The 19,427-nt window shown below is 40.0% G+C and overlaps 1 protein-coding gene across 1 annotated transcript in view; it reads right to left on the minus strand.

The window, feature by feature from the left end:
* Positions 1-207: 207 nt before the first annotated feature.
* The window catches only part of CRISP2 (cysteine rich secretory protein 2), a 35,225-nt gene continuing 16,005 nt past the window's right edge, over positions 208-19,427 (minus strand). Inside the window, exon 8 of the mRNA XM_050972447.1 lies at positions 208-335. Coding sequence (XP_050828404.1) covers positions 208-335 — 128 coding nt within the window. The remainder of the gene's footprint in view (positions 336-19,427) is intronic.

Here is a 19,427-nt window from a genome sequence, read left to right on the forward strand (position 1 = left end):
AACATGATTTCTACAAAACCTAAAATAACATCAGAGCTTATTTTGAGCTAGTAGTCTAATTTAGAACTGAAGTAATGGTCAGATTTCAGATAAAATTATTACCTACAGGTGAATCTGAGCAGATGCACTGGGAGTGAATACACTTTACAGTGGGTTCTACTCTTTCCTTATAATCTCTCAGCAGCTGTAATGACACCCAGCAGGACTTTAGATGATTTGAGTGGTGCATTTGCAGCTTGCAGGACACTGCTTCTTCACCAATGAGTGGCTACAGCCAAACAACATTTTCAGATTTTTGCAGTTTCCAAGGAGGTCTTGATACTTGCAAGGGTTGGCTGAAATAGAAGAGAGAGAAGTAAACACATGAAATATTATGTGGAAACTGAGCTCTGGTTTGATGGTTCTGCATTTCACAGAAATTCCAGTTGTTCATGTCTCTATAAACTTTGTACTTTTGCTCTGCTATTGAAATAGTTTGAATGTTATAGAATGTGGGGTTTTTTTTAAGGACAATGTAGTGACTTACTGCAAAGTCCTTTGTCACAGTGGCCAGGACAGTCAGCACATTTTGGTCCACTTCTGTAAGGCATAGCTATTTGCATTGGGTTATTTCCTCTGAAATTTGAAAGAATTGCAAGAAAAAGCAAGATCAACATGAAGCTCTGAGCCATTTACAAGAGTTTCTTATTTATTGCAGTAAAAGGCATCCAGAAGTTTTTGGATAAAAATATTTTCATAGGCAGTCATGTTTTAGTTTCAGATATTTGCAGAATATAAAAAAAATATTTTAAATAAGATGGACAATAAGGTTTAGAGAAACAAAATGAATTGACTAATTGTATATGTATAACATTATCTGTTAAAAAAATGTACTTGCTTCATAGCTCTGCTTCTCTAATAGAGTTCAACTGATTGAGGTAATCATAAAATCACAGAATCACAGAGTGTTTGGGTTGGAGAGGACCTTGGAGATCACTTGGCTCCAACACCCTGCCATGGGCAGGGACACCTCCCATAGACCAGGTTGCTCCAAACCTCAGCAAAACCCTTCTGAAATGCAGTTCTTTACCTCTGTGAACATTCATTTGCTGTTGGCTTCCACTTTACATCTGATTTTCTCCTTTGTGGTCAAAATTACAGCACGATTTGTGCCTGATGCCTGAATCTGACACAGATAAACCCTTCTTCATCTGCTAAAATTCCCCTAATATCTCCTTCAATGCGAAATAAAACAAACATTGATATTCAGCATGCTGCTAAACCCACGACTCATATTGCTATTTTCAAAAGTATAAATGGTTAAAGTAGATTGTAATTATTTTATCCTATAGCCAAGGATGTTTTGGAAGCATATCCATAATCACCACGACTGAGTAAGGAGGCAGTACATACGCAGGGCAGTATTGGCAAACGTAAAAGTACTTGTAGGGGCCTGTGGGACAGTAGGAAACTCCACACCCCACCTTGTAACTGTTGTACCAGATTAGCTGTAGATTAAAAAACAAGTACATTATTTCAGAGTGAATTCTTGTAAAAAAACCCCCAAAACCTCACAAAGTAACATAACCAGAAAATATTTTTTTCTTTCTTTATTTTTTTTATCAAGCTTTTAAATTTAAAGTTTAGCTGTCATGAAGAAAACATAGAAAAATGAGTTTCCTTCAATTTCCAAATGTTTTCAACATAGCTTCTGGCAAGACACTGAAGTTGAAATTCAAATAGTTTCATTATAGGTATTTTGCTTTGGTACTTCTTAATCATGCATTTCAATTCCTCGATAGAAAATATTTATTTCTTAATTAAAGGTTTTTCTGCAGACTAATATTTTCTTTCTGGACAGCTCTTCCAAAATACTGGGTCCATTGACTAATAATTAGATGGAAAAGAAATTTAGCTTATCATTCATCTTTGGATCAGAGTATGAATTATAGCTAATAGTTTGATGACATTGATAATTTTTTCCTGATTATAAATAACTCCCAGCTGGCTTAAGTGTACTCCTGTGATTCTGGTGTATCCCTGCAGTTTGATTCATCTCCATACCTGAGTGTAGCTCTCAACATTGACATTTTTTGAGATTGCTCCGTATCCATACTTGAAATTGGAGGACTGACTGTACCACACTTGAATTGCATCTCCCCATGTCCTTGGGTAGGATGACAGTAACACATTCTCACCACAGGTGACACCTGGAGTAGAAGTAAATCTATCTTATTAGGAGGGAAGCAAAGTATAGGGCAGGAGGTGGGACAGAGGGGCTGTAGCTATATGCTAAAATAAATGCCTGTGAAGCCATTCTCTTTGCCCTGTGATTTTAAGGGCTTGCAAAAAGTTATATTTCAGAGTGTTCACCTGACAAAAGTGATGCTTTTGTGTTTAATAATCGCAGAATCATAGAATGGCTTGGGTGGGAAGGCACCTAAAGATCATCATGTTCCAACCCCCCTGACATGTACAGGGACACCTTCCATCTAATAATCCTATAAAGCTCTTCTACAACAGATTAAAGTCATCCTCATTTCTATTTCACATCCACAGGGGTCATCTGCAATCTGCCATTAACCCATCAGCCCAGGCTCCATGCTTGGCAGTACCATTAATAACTCTCCTGTCTCTTGGACTGACTTTCATCCCACACTGATTTGCCCATTTCTGAGCATTTTTGGCAGTTTTCTCACTCCACACCTGAAAGACACAAAGGAAGAAGTACCCAGGTCACAGATAGGTTAGTGCAGTCCATGAGAAGGAAAAAAAAAAAATAAAAAAAGTAGAGAATAGCTTGGGTGCTGAGCTCTGAATGCTCCCATGTCCCTCAACAAACAGGAGTTGTGCTAATTTACTCTCCTAGGGCACATTTCTTCAACTCTTAAAGGTTTCAGAGCAGGTTATCCCCACAGTTCTATCACACAGTCCTTATCTCCAGATGGTGCTGATTCAAAGGGTTTTTATAACATACTACTGCTTTCCTTCAGCTTTGTGTCTGAATGAACACTGCAGGGTGCACTGCACTAGGTCGTATAAAAAAAATCTGATTTTCAGCCCCGGTGCAGCTGAGTTGTGGTGATTAACATCAGCTGGGCTTTGAACCTGGAGAATGTTTCAGGCCTTGCTACACAGAATTAACCACAGAGCACTGACCAGCTCATCTGCCTGTGGGACAGGGATAGCAAGGACTATCAGGGGTGACAGAGATGGGAGAAGTTTTGCAGATCTAGGTTTCCTTTGCCCTCCTGACAGTGAGATTCAGAAGCTGCAGCCCCACTTTTTCTTTGCATGTTCTTTCCTTCATCCAGGGTTTGTTTCTATTCTGAGATTCAGAGAATCAGAGATAGTTTGGGTTGGAATGGACCTTGAAGGATCATCTAATCTAAGCCCTCTGCAATGAGCAGGGACATCTTCAACCAGACCAGGTTTCTCAGAGCCCCATCCAGTCTGGTCTGGATACATCCAAGGATGGGGCAGCCACAGCTTCTCTGGGAAACCACCCTCACCATAAAAATCTTCTTCCTATATCTAATTTTAATCTACCTGCTTCTAACTGAAAACATTTAGCCTTTGTGCTATTGCAAGAGGCCCTGATAAAGTGTTTTTTCCCATTCTTATAGACCCCCTTTAGGCACTGGAAGGGGCTCCAAGGTCCCTTTGGATCCTTCTTTTCCCCAGGCTGAACACCCCCAGCCCTCCCAGCCTGGCTCCAGAGCAGAGGTGCTCCAGCCCTTGGAGCATCTTGCTGGCTCATGCTGGGTTTCTCATCCATGAACAGCTCCAAGACCTTCTCCTCAGGCTGCTCTTGATCCTTTCATCCCACAGCTTCCTTTGGTGCTGGGATTGTCCCATCGTTTCCTTTAAGGGAAATTGCAGGCTAGCTGCAATTCATAGCTCACCATCTTCAGCATGTTCCTGGCTGTGGGAATTACAGATCTCCTTATTTCATTGTGGAGATCGAGGATCAGTTTTTCATTTTGAGACTTAAAATGCGGAAAGGAGAAAGATTTCACATTTTTATATGGAAAACCCTGGAAAAAATAACAGTGGAGTCCCAGTTAACAGAAGTATATTAAACAAGATAAATTATGATCTTCTTGTCACTTGTGTTGGGTTCAACTGAACCTACCCCAATAATTGGTCTCATAAATCTTCTTTAACATAAGACATTTATGGTAGTAGAAATAACATTACAGCCAGTAGTTGTAGGCTGCAGCTATAATCAGGTAAAGGAAAGTATCAACTTACAGCATGGCTCACCTCAGATTTATTGAAGAAAATGATAATTTTCTTTCCTAAAGTACTTGTTTCCTTTCAGTCATTAAGAAGATCTTGATAAATAGCTCTCATGCAAGTATCTGCATAGCAGATATCTTACAAATCCAATCCTCTCTAGGAGATGTATGAATCATATTTCTGAATCTTAAATTATTCATTTATTTATGAAAAATGTCTTTTTAAAATTAGCCCCATGAAGGGAAGAATATTTTGATAGGCAGGATTACAGAATGATTTGGGTTGGAAGCTCAAAGAGCCGGTAGCTCTGAAGCCCCTGTCTTATACAGGGACACCTTCTACTAGACCAGATTGCATTAATAATAATAATAATAATAATAATAATAATAATAATAATAATAATAATAATAATAATAATAATAATAATAATCTGCAGAAAATGAGAGTTCATCTTCAATATATTACACTAACATATTAACAATACTTGCATCCCATAATTCTAAATCTCTAGAGATCACAAGTTCAGACTAAATTAGGTCAGATTTCTATACAAAGGAGTCAGATTTGGGTGTTTTGCACAGATGAATGATCCTACCTGTCCATCAGATTGGTGTAGCAGAGCAGCCAGAAGAATAATTGCATTTAGTAGATCCATTTCTACAGGGAGAAAAAAACCAAAAACAAAGCCCCAAAATCCATTAGTCTCTCTTGCATACATTCTATGGCAAAATGTGATATGTGAGCAAGATACCACTGTTGCAAAGTAAAGCCTGCACAGAGTAGTTTATTTTAGTTGATCCTGAATATGGATCTGCTGAAACTGTGCATGGGCATCACTGCTTCCTACAGAGAGAAAACTCCACCTTGCCTGGAAGCAGGGACTGTAAAGAGCATAAAGTTGTGTGGTATTTGGAATAGATGGATCAGCCTCATTTTGACTCCTTTATTCAAGATATCTTGAATTTGCAGAATTTCCTTCATGTCTGCCTCCCTGTATATAAAAAAGTCCATTAATGTGTTCAGAACTGTCACACCAGAGTTCTTTTCAAGCCTCATCCATAGTGAGATTTTGTGTTTTGGAGTGGAGCACTGAACACATGGACTGTAGTCTCCATTTCTTCCCCACTTCCCTGTTTCCTCATTAAATCAGCATCATAATGGCTCAAGCAAATGGTGGTGTGATCACCCTCATGTTTCATCTAACACCTAGACACAAAGAAAACCTTCACAGATGATGTTATTAACAAATAAAGTTGGCTGCTTCACTCTGACTCGTGAGGCACCTCATGCAGGTAGGTGTACACAGACACTCTGAAACCCAGTCATATGCACAGGATGGTTTTTCAGAATATCAAAAAAATCAAAAGTTATATATCTTTGTATTGATGAGGATATATAAGGGGAAAGCTCTTTTAGGTTATTAAAAAGAGGTGGCAAAATCCCAAGGAAGACTAGTTTTGAGTCAGCAGGTTGCCTTAAACCAGATGGGCTAGAGGGAAATATAGATAACAAAACCCAACAAACATAAAATACCTTAGAGCTGGCCTCCCAGCAAAATCCATAGTGTGAGCAGGACAGGTCAATAGAAATCTAGGAAGTTCTGCTTGATAGAGAAACTATCATTGTAAAAAAACTGTCCCCCCCCTTTTTGCTTAGAATCCCTGCCCCTCGTCCTATGATGTCATTCAGACATTCAGTCTTTATCTTGTTTTCCTGTGATTTCATAAGGAAATCATTTTCATGAGGTAGAGGCAGGGATCTCACTGATATCAATGAAGAATAAATCCTTAAACTGCAGGGGTATTTTTAGACACAGAGGAGTTGTCTTGCCCTTCTGTACACACAGAAACAAAATCTTTTTGGAACTTCCCAAATTAAATACTGCAACAGGAAACATAAAATATTTCTAGATCCAGAGTCAAAGTTGATTAAATACTACTGCACATCTTCAACTGCCAGACTCTACCATCAAATCTGTCTCTGGACTAAATGTGTTGGGCTTCACTCTCAAAGTCAAATAATGATGGTTCCCAGGTACACTTATCCTTCCCTGTCAATAGTGCTCAATCCACTAAATCACTTCCATGCTTCTGAAAAACAAATGTCAGCAATGCACTTTTAGGCAGCTCTACTTGAAAACCTGAGGTTTCATGAAAATTTGATTGAGTGTAAAAGCAAATAAATATTGATAGCTTCAAAACTGTAAACAAATTTCTATTTGAAAAATATGGTCTTTATGTTTAATCCTGGTGTTTCATTCCTCAGTAGAAACTTCCTCCTGCCATCTGATACAGCTTTCAGGGCATAGCAGGTTTAAAAGTTTGGCAGAGTGTGAATATTTGTCTTGTCAGTTATTTTGATATATTTTTCCTCTACCTTCTCTGACTTTACCTCTTTAAATTTCATTAACGTAATAAATTCACTCTCCATTAGGAAAAGGTAATCAGCTTATTACATACCATGATATATATTAGGCATTTCAGCAGCATATATACATGAAAGTTTGGGCAGATAACATTTAGAGATGGCAAAATTCTGAGTTCAGCTGTACTGATCCCAATACTCACGTGAAATAAATTTAACACCAAAACAATTCAAAAGACATTAGGAAAGCATTTCCCACGACTGACAACCCCATGCAATGAATGAATTGAAATGAAATGAATTCTTTTATGTTTACATTTGTAGGAAGAAGCAAGTGGGTCCATGTGTTACATTTTGATCTAAAGAAATACAGGAATTAGACTCCACTGAAGCAATTTTTCATCCTTACTCATGGAAGGTGTTTTTCAGAGAAGATATGTTTTATTTTACAGTCTTTCTCTAAGATATTATAAGCATAAATTTTCTTTCAATTATCACATTATCAATTATTGGTACAAGTTAGCTATTAACTCCACTAAAATTTGTAGCACAAAGAACAAGAGATTGTTTGGATAAAATCTCTAGGGCTGAAATTCAGCTTTGCATACATTACCTTCATCCACCAGAATCCTTCTGTACCTGAGGAAGTGGCAGGAGAGTGAAAGGCTCTCCCCAGTCCAGGGTTGCATATATATACATTTCCCCTTTTTTTTCCTTGTCAATATTTATTGCTGATAAATGACATCAGCTTTGGGGCTGCCCATTGTGCAAAGAAGAACTTTTCTTAAGGAGCAGGTGACTGAAAATGAACCAATCCAGCTGCATTGGTCTGGATTTTTTTTTCCTTGTCTCCAGGGTAAGGAAAAAGGGAAGACAGAAGACCTGTCCTTTTGCAGAACTTCAGTTTCTAGTCTGATCATCAGGCTACAATGTTAATGTGTTCACAGAATAAAAGCTTTAGTTCTGAGCTGGTTGTTTTGCAGTTGTCTTTCCTGTTTCTGGCAAAAGAGTGGGATAAATATTTTAAGGCAGAGACATAAGTTAGCATCTTAGCTGTACACAGAATGACCTGTACTGTGAGCAACACAGTGATGTTTTCTTCCAAGTGGTTCCTGAACTTCCATTCGCTGCATAAAACTTTTATTTCCTTAGCTCACTGAGGTTGTGGCACTGGGCATCACTTTTTAACACCCTATGTAGTGATAGGACAAAGGGGGATGACTTTAAACTGAAAGGGGGCAGGCTTTGAATAGATATTAGGACAAAATTCTAGACTATGACTGTGATGAGACACTGGAAGAGGTTGCCCAGAGAAGCTGTGGCTGCCCCACTCCTGGAAATGTTCAAGACAAGATTGGATGGGTCTCTGAGTAATCTGCTCTAGTGGAAGGCTTCCCTGCCCAAACACAAGATGATCTTTAAGGTCCCTTACAACCCAAACCATTCTGTGACTCTGTGGTTGTTGTGCACATAACTGACCCCAGATGTTGCTCAAGGTTAAGTTACTGCAGAATGGCTGCAGATGTTTCATATCTTCAGTCTGGAGAGATGTGTGGCATGTGCTCTGCTCTAAGGCAGCAAAAAATGGTCAGGGTTGAAAAGACCCTAAAGATCTCCAAGTTCCAACCCCCTGCCATGAGCAGGGACATCTTCCACTAGTCCAGGTTGCTCCAAGCCCTATCCAACCTGGCATCTCTCTGCTCGTCCTTCCTTCTTGAAGGTTCTTTGTTTGCACTCTCTTATAAGGTAAAAATATCACAAAGGTATCTTTGACAGATCCTCATTGCTCAAACACAACCTTTCTTGCTTCCTTCCATGCTGTCTGTTGGCTGTCAGAAGGCATAAAGTACCTGCACATCTCCTTATTCCTTTCTTGGTTCCCTTCCTTGTCCTTGCCTTTGCTGTGGTGTGTTGCACACTGAGCACTCTTTTCACCACACTGGGTGCAGGTCGCTGCCCATGCTGCCAGTCAATATTGCCTCACTGTTTCCAGATTTCTGCAGAATTCCTGCAGCTGCCTGCTGTTGCCAGAATTCTAATACTGCATTATAACCCCTCTGCTGGCAAACACTGCTGCCTTTGTTCTTCCTTTGCACAGCAGGCAGCACTCACGGGAAGTTGCCTCTGATAAGGTTTCCCATATCCTTCCATGTTCTGAGATAAGGGCACAGTCACTTTTCTATCCGAAGTGTTTGTGACAATTTTGATGAGACCAGGGTTATCACCATCTGAAAGCCTCATGAGACACCTACCACACTCATTGACTGCATTTCTGTTGACTGTGAGGGGAGGCAGTCCAGCAGCTCCAGATTCCCAATGTGCTGGGAGATACTTCCATTCTTTTACCCCATCCACCCTACTCAACCATTTTCATTCATTCCCTGCAGTCACCTGAGCTTTATTTGTACTGTTAAAATGAAATTATGATACTTAAAGTACTTCTTTAAAGCGTGCCCCACCTGTTTGAGTAGTGAAAACAATTTGTTCTCAAAGGATGACTGTCAGATATGCTACAATTCATGGTCTGTGGGTGAAATAATTGGGAAGAAAGAAAAGATTAATAAAACTGACATCCGGAACCACAGTACAAAGAACAATTTAGCATAGCACTTCCCACTTCCTCATCTGGATTACCTGAAGGGGTGGGGTAATTTAATGAAAAAATAAATTAAGAATTTATTCCATGGAGTTCTGAAAATATGTGTATACTTTTAAAGATAAATCTATGGAAAGCTCTCAAAAAAAGATCAGCTTAAGTGATTTGACTGAGGAAGTTCTCCTCCAGGCATTATGTAAACCTGGACTGCAGGAATCTGATTTATCTCAAACAATGAAGACAAAAATCTACTTTCTTCAATTCTTTATTTCCACTGAAGTCAACGAGAGTAGAAGTAGCACTTTAGATTAAAATCCATGCAGTTCTGTGTGGTTCAGAACATTGCACAAATCTTTTTCTTGGCTATCAGAACACCTTGCAGACCTAACTTTGTTTGGCAAAAAGGAACATTACTGATTTCTTCCCCACAACCCAACTCACCTTCCACTCCAGATTATTATTATTATTAGAGAGACAATCAACAGAGTCAATCAATTAAAAAGTTGCTGTCAGAGTAACTGTACATAAGCACAGTATAATGGAATAATTAAAAAAAATTTGTTGTCCATAAACTTTTAGAGGCCTAGTCCTTCTCTTGTGCTCCCAGAAAGTGATCTGTGAAAAACAGGCTGCTCCTTAGAGATGTTTTCCTATATGATTCTAGAAAGTTTGCAACAAGGAGTTTGCATGGTTTCCTCAGGTGATGAATATCATTCTTTCATGGTACTATAATTCCAGAGAGCTTTTAAAGTCTAACACATAAAACTGCAGGAGGGATTTTGTGTTTGTGTGTTAAAGTCATTCTCATGAAGCCCAAACTGGATTAGCAAATTATTCAACCAGAGCAATCATACACTTCTCGTATCAAAGGTCAATACGTGCCTGTGTTCTTTTCAATCTTTGCTGAAATGTGGCAAAGCTGAGCACTGTAAAAATGCAAAATTGTCCTTTTTTAAACATATAGGGATTGTTAATTCAGCTTCACTTTAGATCTAGTAAGTCACTAGAAACATTTTCTAAATCTCTGCTATGGGACAAAACACTCTGACTCCAGAAAAGAAATCTGTGGTAAAACTCATTCCATCTCCTGGGACAACCCAGTAGTGAGAGCACTTGCATTTCAGCTCAAGTTTTTCTTGCAAGTAGATAAAACACACCTCTGAAGTCACCTCTGGGAAGCAACATATCTAATATATTTAAAATATTATATTAGAATAAGAGAAACTACCAGATACAGGTCAATGAGAGAGATGAGCTTCATCCCTCCAGTCATATTTCTCCCATAAACCAAATAAACCAATGCCTGTTGTAAGTGTGGAAAGATACACAGAAAATGAACAGAGAAGAACAGAGAAGAATTCTGTGTGGAAACCATTAAACAACACATTTATTTTTTCAGATATGTCTTTCTCTGTGAGAGTCAGGTGTAACCAAACCAAAGCCCAGCTGATTCTCTAGAACAAATCCCTTATTTGAACTCAATCTGGCCCACAGGAAACTGAGCAAACAAACCATAATGACTTTTCTTAGAATTCAAACTGACTTTTGATATAGGTGATTTATTAATTTTTATTGTGGTTTAAAGGAAGTGAGAATACACCCCTTCCTCTCTAACTAATGGTGAAAGACACAAAGCAATGCAGACTCAAGCTATCACAGATATCTCAAATGCAATGATCATCTGGAGGCATTTGTTTATTACTCATGAATAAAACAGGTTTTATGTTCAATTTACACGGTTAATAACTTCAGACAAACTTGTCTGAGAAATTCAGGCTACACAAATTGCAGTTTATCATGAACAACCCTTTGTTTGCTGCAATATTTGCTGGAAAAAGATTTTCTGTAATTTAGCAGTAGTGACAATGTGGGGCCTTTTACTGTGAAATCTTTTAAAAAGTATGGGTGTGTAATTAATTCCTTACAATGCTCATATTTCTTAAATTCTTATATATGAGCATTTTAATCTTTTCATGCATCTGGCATAAAAGTAAACCAGAGCTGTTGTAGATGCAGAAGGAAGATTGATCTTCTTGTAATGGTGTCCAATTGGTAAAAAATACTTAGAATCTGTTGCAAAACAAATAATATTAAAATTTGTTAGAAAACAGGGAAATCTGATTTCCAAGTCAATGAGTCTCACACAGAACATTCTATTGGACTGCCTGCAGTAAGCAAATGAGAAATATTTGGAGCTGTGAAGAAATCCTCGCTTGAAGAGTCATTTGGGAATTATATTGCTGATTAACTGCATTTTGACTTGCAATAATTCTTGAACCAGCTGCATTTGGCCACAGCCAATATTCTTTGTGGAGTGACTTCTCACCTTTTTTATAGTCTGAAGCTGGAAATTACTTGATAGAAGAGGAATAGAAGCTACATAACCAAAGGGTATTTTAAATACCCATTCAAAGCATATCCTGACTGAGGGGGCTTTCCACACACCTCACTGGAGCTGAGCCTTTCCACAGCCTGACTTCCAGGAGCCACAGAGCTGCTGAGAGGGAGAAAGGGAAGAGGGGGCATTTATTTGCTGGGGAAGGCCCTGAGAAAAAGTGCTGCAAAGGCAGACACAGATTCCTGGTTTCTGCATCCTGCAATATTTTTCCTTTTAGAGAGATGTGACGTGATAAAAAATGTACACACAGTCCAGAAAGATGAACCTAGAACACACTGCTCTGTAATGAAAGAGGATTGCTAAGGAAAGAAGGATTTCCTTATTGAAAGTGATACACAACTTTTACAGCTTCCTGCTTTTGGGAAGTATCCAGTTGTGCACACGAGTATCAATGGTATCTCAGTATGTGTGCTTATGTTGGTGCTTTCCTGTGGTCAAGTCAGGGAAAAGCAAATACAGTGCTGCTCTTTATGAATCAATGAACAAACTCTTTTGAGGTAAGTCATAAAATACAGTTCAATTATATAAAAGAGGGGACCTGAAACTAGTAGCTTTCTACTACATTTTATATCTAAGTTCTCCCACCAAAAGGAGTGAGATCTAGGTTAGTGAAGACCTAAATCTCGATGTAGCAGCCCATAAAGAGACACTTGGCACCACCTCATATAAACCAAGACACCTTTGCAGTGCTAAGGATGTTGCAAGTGCATATGGAAGAGTTGTGCCTTTCCAGATTTTATCTGGAGCCCTGGCAGGATACCCTGGGGAATGTCACAAAGTTGCAGAGTCACAACTGAACTTAAAGCTTTGAGGAATATGAAAAGCTGAGAGAATTGGGAATGTTCACTCTGGAGAACTGAAGGCTCCAGGGAGACCTCAAACCTTTCTGCACGTAAGGGGAGCCAAGAGAGCTGGAGAGGGACTTTTGGCAAGGGCATGGAGTGACAGAACAAGGGGTGATGAATTCAAACTGACTGAGGGCAGGGTTAGGTTTGATGTTTGGAAGAAATTCTTTACTCAGAGGGTGGGGAGGCCCTGGCACAGGTTGCCCAGAGGAGCTGTGGCTGCCCCATCCGTGGAAGTGTCCAAGGTCAGGTTGGACAGGGCTGGAGCAACCTGGGATAGTGGAAGGTGTCCCTGTCCATGGCAGGGGGTGGAATGAGAGGATCTTTCAGGTCCTTTCCAAACCATTTTATGATTCAGCAATTCTGTGATTCTGGGTATACTAATTCACTGCTATGCAGGCATTTATGTGCAACCATGAAGCTATTAATTAAACCTCTGAAATGCAATTTGAGATCTGGATCCACTTTCAAATTAAAATTACATAAATACTGGGACCCAGGTGTATTCCACTCAGACACTGACCTCATGAAAAAGACATTGGATTTCACTGTGGGAGGCCCTCAGCTGTCCACAGGTTGGGATCATTGATGTCTGTGTGTGTCCCCCTTCTTGTTGCCAGCTGATTAATTTCCTAATACTCATTGATTTTATTCTTCATTCTCCCATTCTCTGAGTAACAGCCCATCTTCTCCCTTCCCTCTCACCCCATTGTCTCCTTTCCTAATTCCATATCCCCCTCTGAACTTGGTTTTGCTTCTAGTCTATCCAAACCATGATATTTCTGACTGTTCCTGTGGCAATCTTGTCCGTATATGGCATTACTGACACTGTCAGTGTGAGTCACTGCAACCCAAACTTGCTCTGCCATTTTCCATGCCATATTTATTGTATTTACTTTAGCATACCCAGACACTTGATGTATTTACTCTATTTTAGCCTTGATTCTTTCAGCTGAACACAAGAAGTTTGCCAGCAGTTTGCATACTGGAGCAGCAGAGTAACTGTTTCACATTTCTGCTCTGGGTATGTAAAGAGAAATGTAAAAGTTCCTTGTAAGGACTTTGCTGCCATGAGGCCTTTTCATCTCACAGGCTTGCTTGATGGAAGTTTGAAATATTAGTTTGCCATCAGCACAGTTTCCATGGATTTATGCATTGCCTTTTCAATAATTTGATTCACAGTTTTTCCCTAGATCAGATGAGGTCAGTAATTCAAATGCTCCCGTGGTTCCATTTTTGGGCAAAAGTTCCATATCCATTGTCTCAATTCTCTAAATGGCTTTTGTGTAATGATTGTCTTCATGAAGGTGGATGTTGAAATCTCAGAATTGCAAGGGACCTTAAAGACCATGCAGTTCCAATAGGCAGGGATGAGACCCATTAGAACAGGCTGCTTAGAGCCTCATCCAACCTTGCCTTGAACATGGTTCAAAGATTTATTAAATTGCTTCTTTAAGTATTGGTGGAGAATTTCACCAGCCTTGACTTCCTCTCTGTCATCCCATTGTTCTATTGTAGTGAAAACCATTTACATGGATGTTTATTGCATTTCTCTGTGTATAAAAAGGGGTTTAAATTTCACTGCCTGGATTATCTCCATGTCTGTGTGGCTTTATAAGATAAATATAAAAAAATTTTTCACATTGTGACATTGTCATATGACAGACCTGCAGATTTCAGTCTCACAGACCTGTTTTCTTGCTTGTCATTTGCTCTGTGGAAAGCAAACACTTTGGGTCAGTGAAATACCACTCCCACAGAGCCAGAGAGTGTTTACCAGGAAACTTGCCATTTGCCAAAGTGATTTGTCTTTAATATTCCATATTGCGAAAGCAGGACATTTTTTCATCAGCTCCAAGGATACTTTTAGTGCCAAGCAACAAATCAAAAGCTCTGTTCAGGTTATTAAATAATCAAGTTAATGTATATTTACCTTAAAAGAATATCATCATCTGAGAACCTGAGTTTTTTTGGCAAATCAAATTCTTTCCCTTCCCTTCCCTTCCCTTCCCTTCCCTTCCCTTCCCTTCCCTTCCCTTCCCCTCTGCTGTGATACCAATTTCCACCATCTCTGTGGGCACAGATGGCTCTGATAGCACACCCAAAAACCTGGGGATTCCCAATTAGCTCCTAATCCAATTTCATGGCTTTTAAAATATTTTTCCTTTTTACATTTAAATGTTGATGTTTTCCTTTTTAAGTCATTGAGCTGCTAATACACAAATCTCAACAGTACTTAATTTCTCTGTTTTTACTTTGCCGACCCTCTGCAAACTTTCCTACTGTATATGGGTTTCCCCCAGATGAAGGAAGGATTGAATCTGACTCCATGCTCTCAGAAGGCTAATTAATTATTTCATTATGTTGTATTAAAGAACACTATACTAAAGAATACAGAAAGGATACTGATAGAATGCTAAAAAAGAGAATAATGAAAACTCGTGACTCTTTCCAGAGTCCTGACACAGCTTGGCACTGATTGGCCAAGGAGTGAAAGCAACTCACCAGAAACCAATGAAACAATCACCTGTGGGTGAACAATCTCCAAACACATTCCACATGTGAGCTCAACACAGGAGAAGCAAATCAGACAATCATCGTTTTCTTTTTTCTCTGAGGCTTCTCAGCTTCCCAGGAGAAAAATCCTGGGCGAAGGGATTTTTCCAGAAAATGTGAATGCCACACTTTCCATCTGCTCCTTCCCTGTAGGAGTCAAGTGTGAGCTTGAGCCCTGGGTATCAGGAACACAGGCAGCCAAGTCCTGGCACACATCTGGATGGAGTTCCAGATTGCAGAGCAATGGAAATAAACTCATACTTAAAGGAAAACTCAAAGCTGGCACAGGGTGCCCAGAGAAGCTGTGGCTGCCCCATCCCTGGCAGTGTCCAAGGCCAGGTTGGACAGGGCTCAGAGGAACGTGGGACAGTGGAAGGTGTTCCTGCCCACAGCAGGGGACTGGAACCAGGTGATCTTTCTGGCCCCTTCCAACCCAAACCTTTCCTCTGATATTTTCACCAAACCACTGCCCCTGGTTGGAACACCTGGAGCCTCAGGGCTCTGAAGAATTACAGAATTCTTCCTCGCAGAATTACAAGGCACAAAATGATGAATCTGGCCTTGAAATATTCAGTGGTGTAACTAAAACCTTTTGGTGTACCAGCAAGAAATTGATATTTTCATTTGAGGAAATTGCTTATTTTTAATGACACTGGAGCGTCAACTGCCCAGTTTTCCAGCAGAGGGCACTCCTATATTTTCAATGAAGGCAAGTTTGGGAACAGGACGGAGCAATTTTGTGAGTGCAGTACAATTCCAGCTGTGACAGGGCAACGGGAAAAATGCAGGAGCAGAGTGACCGTGTTGCACATCTGCCAGCACTGTCCATCATCTGGGAGCCTCCACTGCCACCTGATGGGGCACAGCCAGGCTTCAGAACCCCCTGTGTGTCAGGCTGATACAGACAAAATAAATAACCAGCTCATACACAGTGTTTGATATGGCCCAGTTTAATTAAGGGATCTGTGTCTTCCTGAGGAGACACGAGGCCACCTGTGTCACCAGATCTGGTATCAGATTTCAGTATTTTTAATGCAATATTCCATCCCATTCACAGTTCTGTGGTTTTATCTTCACTCATAAAAATACTCATTGTTATAGAAATTAAATCCCTTCCACAGCTGCTGCAGCTTGGGTTGGTTGTGTAGTTTTGGTATTCAGGAGTTTACATCAAAATGCAATGCAAAAAACAATCTGCAGTCGAATCTGTAAAAACTCAAGAATCTGTTGGTTTAGTTGGACTGTGTCCCTGTCAGAGATAAGTATTATGTACATCTCTATGTGTGTGTGTATATATATCCCTATCATATATTACAGGGTGTTTTTCTGGTTTTTACTGTTTTTTTAGCTTTTTTAACTTACAATATTTTTTAGTTATTAAGGTAATATACTCAAATGAAGAAAATCCAATCCTTTGTTTATTGACGGCAGGAGAGAAAGCATAATTTTGTGGGGATAAAAAAACCCCAAGGCTCTGAATAAAATGTTTCAGAAAATTAATAGTTTGCTTTATAGTAATATAGTAGTAGTAGTATAGTATTTTATTAGTAGTTTGCATACAAGAGGAAACCAAATTTCTGAATAGGTTCTCTCAAGTCTGAACTACTTCCTAAAGATGTGTTAAATCAAGTTCATTCTTTAGTTACTGCAATAGGAAAAGGCAGTTTAAGGAGGAAATAAGATTTTCTGGTAATTTGACCAAAACATAGATGAACAGGGTAAACAGAGAGTGGGGATATGATACATTGAGCACTTTAGAGGTTCTAGTAACATGTGAAAAGTGACAGATTCTCACAGCTACTCATAAACTGATCAGGTAAATACTTCTCCTTTCTTAAGTCCGAGAGGAGGAACAGCCTGAAATCAGATTGTCACACTCAGCTGCGCTCCAAGGAAACATCTCTGTCAAACTGCACCCAGATGATAAAACTCAGGGCAGAGCCAGGCTGAGCAAACTCAGGTGTAAGCATTTTTCCAATCCTTCCTTCCCACTTGTATTTTTCCTATGGATGCCTTTGGCATGGTTTTTGTCTGCCACAGGTTTTTTTCCCTCCAGTAGATTATAGCTCTGCATTCTATGGCTGTATAAAGGTGACTTTGGCTGCCTGGTTTTGTGGTGACTCCTCTCCCTTGTGCTCCAGTAAATTCATCAGCCACTGTCTTCTCTGGGCAAATCCATCATTCCTAATGTAATCAGAGATCAAGACTATGGTTCTCTTATGAATGCGTGGTGTAGCAAATGACCCCTGTGCCTTCAGGATTTGAATGTGGGGAAACTGGTTCATCTAATGGGACCAGTCACTTCAATTCTCTGCAGTGTTTCATGACTACTTATCTTAAATACTTCTTTAACTTCTTCTTTTGACCCACTGCAGAAAATGTCTGCAGCTCTACCCCAGCCAGGCCTGGTGTCATCAAAATCAACCTCCTTATAGCTACAGGTCTATTGAACCTGCAGATGGTGAGGAAAACCTGTCCCTGCCAGAGCAGGATCCAGACTGCTAGAGTGGCACTCATCTCACCAGAGCTCTACTTCAAAGCCATTCTCCTTATGCTGCCTTTAGAGGTAATATAGGTACTTCAGGTCTGTATTTCACCTTTTCTTCTTAGAGCAGATGCCTGAGATAGGCTGGATGAGCAGATAAGATAAATGACTGCCTTGACATCACCAAGAATTTTTTAATAAGCATTATATGAGTCAAGTCAGTCACTATATCTCTTTCCAGGTATGGTTGAGGAAAACAGTTGTTCGGGGGAGATGTAATAATATGGATGATGCAATTTTTCAATGATAAAGTCTTGAGTCTTAAGGCCTCTGGTTTGGCTTTAGTGAGTAGAGCTGAACTCTCTTTCTTGAACCATGTTTTCCAAGCTGCTAAAGAGCCTTGGCATTATTAACCTGTCAAACATACCAAGGCTTTTCTGGAAGGTAATGCTGTTTGGTCTAAGCCAAAATTGTTTCAAGGACTAAGATTATGAAGACACAGAAAAACTTTTCAGTGCTCAGACCTGTGTTCTGACTCTGTGTAACTTGTCACTACAGTCAGACATAAAAACCAGAATGGATGGAAAGGTTTCAGAGGAAAACCTATTAGAAAAGGTCTGAAATTAGGAATTTATTCAGGTCATGCCACAAAGAAAGCCTTTACTTGTCCTGCTGTAGAATGCCATCAGTGATGTACCCACAGTGTGTAGGTATCCTCTGGAATACACAGGGAAGGTGTTAGACTGCAATGGACACATGATTCACCTTCTCATCAGTGTTTTCCCTTTGGAGCCTGTTTGATGGTGTCTCCACAGGGTCTGCAGGAATGATTAAATGGGTGGTGTTTCCTCTGTGAGAAACAATGCAAAATCACATCCCTCCACCTCTCCAGCTGCTTAGCTACTCCCAACTCCCTCATACACAAGTGCACATGTGTGTTCACACATCTCCCATTCCTGCCTGGATCTCGGGGCTGTTTTGAGTGTGCACTGCAGTCCTTGACGTGTTTCCTGGTCATGAGGAGGGACAACAGTGAACACACCATGTGTATTCCATATGTGTGGAATATTCAGGCATGCTGCACAATTGTTTTATCTTTCAAACATGCCTGCTGCTTCCCTGGAAATTAATAGAGACACTCATTCATTTTGATATTCCTGAGGTTTCCATGGGTGTGGTGAGGTCCCCAGGACGAGGTGAGAGATGGGAATTTGACTCCAAATTCTCAGAAGGCTGATATATTGTATTGTATTATATTGTATTATATTGTATTCTAAAACTATACTGAAGAAAGAGAAAGGCTACATCAGAAGGCTAGAAAAGAATGAATAATAAAAACTAGTGACTGACCAGAGTCCCAACACAGCTGGACTGGGATTGGTCATTAAATTAAAACAATTCACATGTTGGGTAAACAATTCTCCAAATCACATTACAAAGCAGCAAAATAGGGAGAAGCTGAAGCTTCCCAGCTTCCCAGGAGAAGAAATCCTGGCAAAGGGATTTTTCATAAAATATCATGGTGACACATGGGCAAATTCTTTTGCTTTTGTTGAACCCAGCAGCTGGGCGGTCCATCTTGGCTAAGCAGAGCCTTCAGTGCTCAACCTGTACAACCTTGTTTTATTCTCATTAACTGGTAATGGGTGGGCTAGCTGGCAATTATGGCTTAGCCTAAATGGCCTTGTTATTTGCTGCTATTTCCTTAAATTGAGCAGAAAGCCATCCTATGCACTGTGTATCACCTCCTGGCAGGATGAGCCTCTTGCTCCCACCCACTGCCAGCAAAGCAGGTCTGATGCTGCAGCTCCTGAAGTGAACAAAGCCAGCAGGGGCTCAGGGGAGATGCTTTATGCAGAGGATAAGATCAGGCTCAGACACCGAGCTGCTTGGGGCGATGCATTATTAAATGCTATCTACTGATACGCTCCTTCTGTAGAAGCCGATTAATGACATCCCACT

Source organism: Serinus canaria, chromosome 3, assembly GCF_022539315.1.
Source record: "Serinus canaria isolate serCan28SL12 chromosome 3, serCan2020, whole genome shotgun sequence".
Classification (NCBI taxonomy): domain Eukaryota; kingdom Metazoa; phylum Chordata; class Aves; order Passeriformes; family Fringillidae; genus Serinus; species Serinus canaria.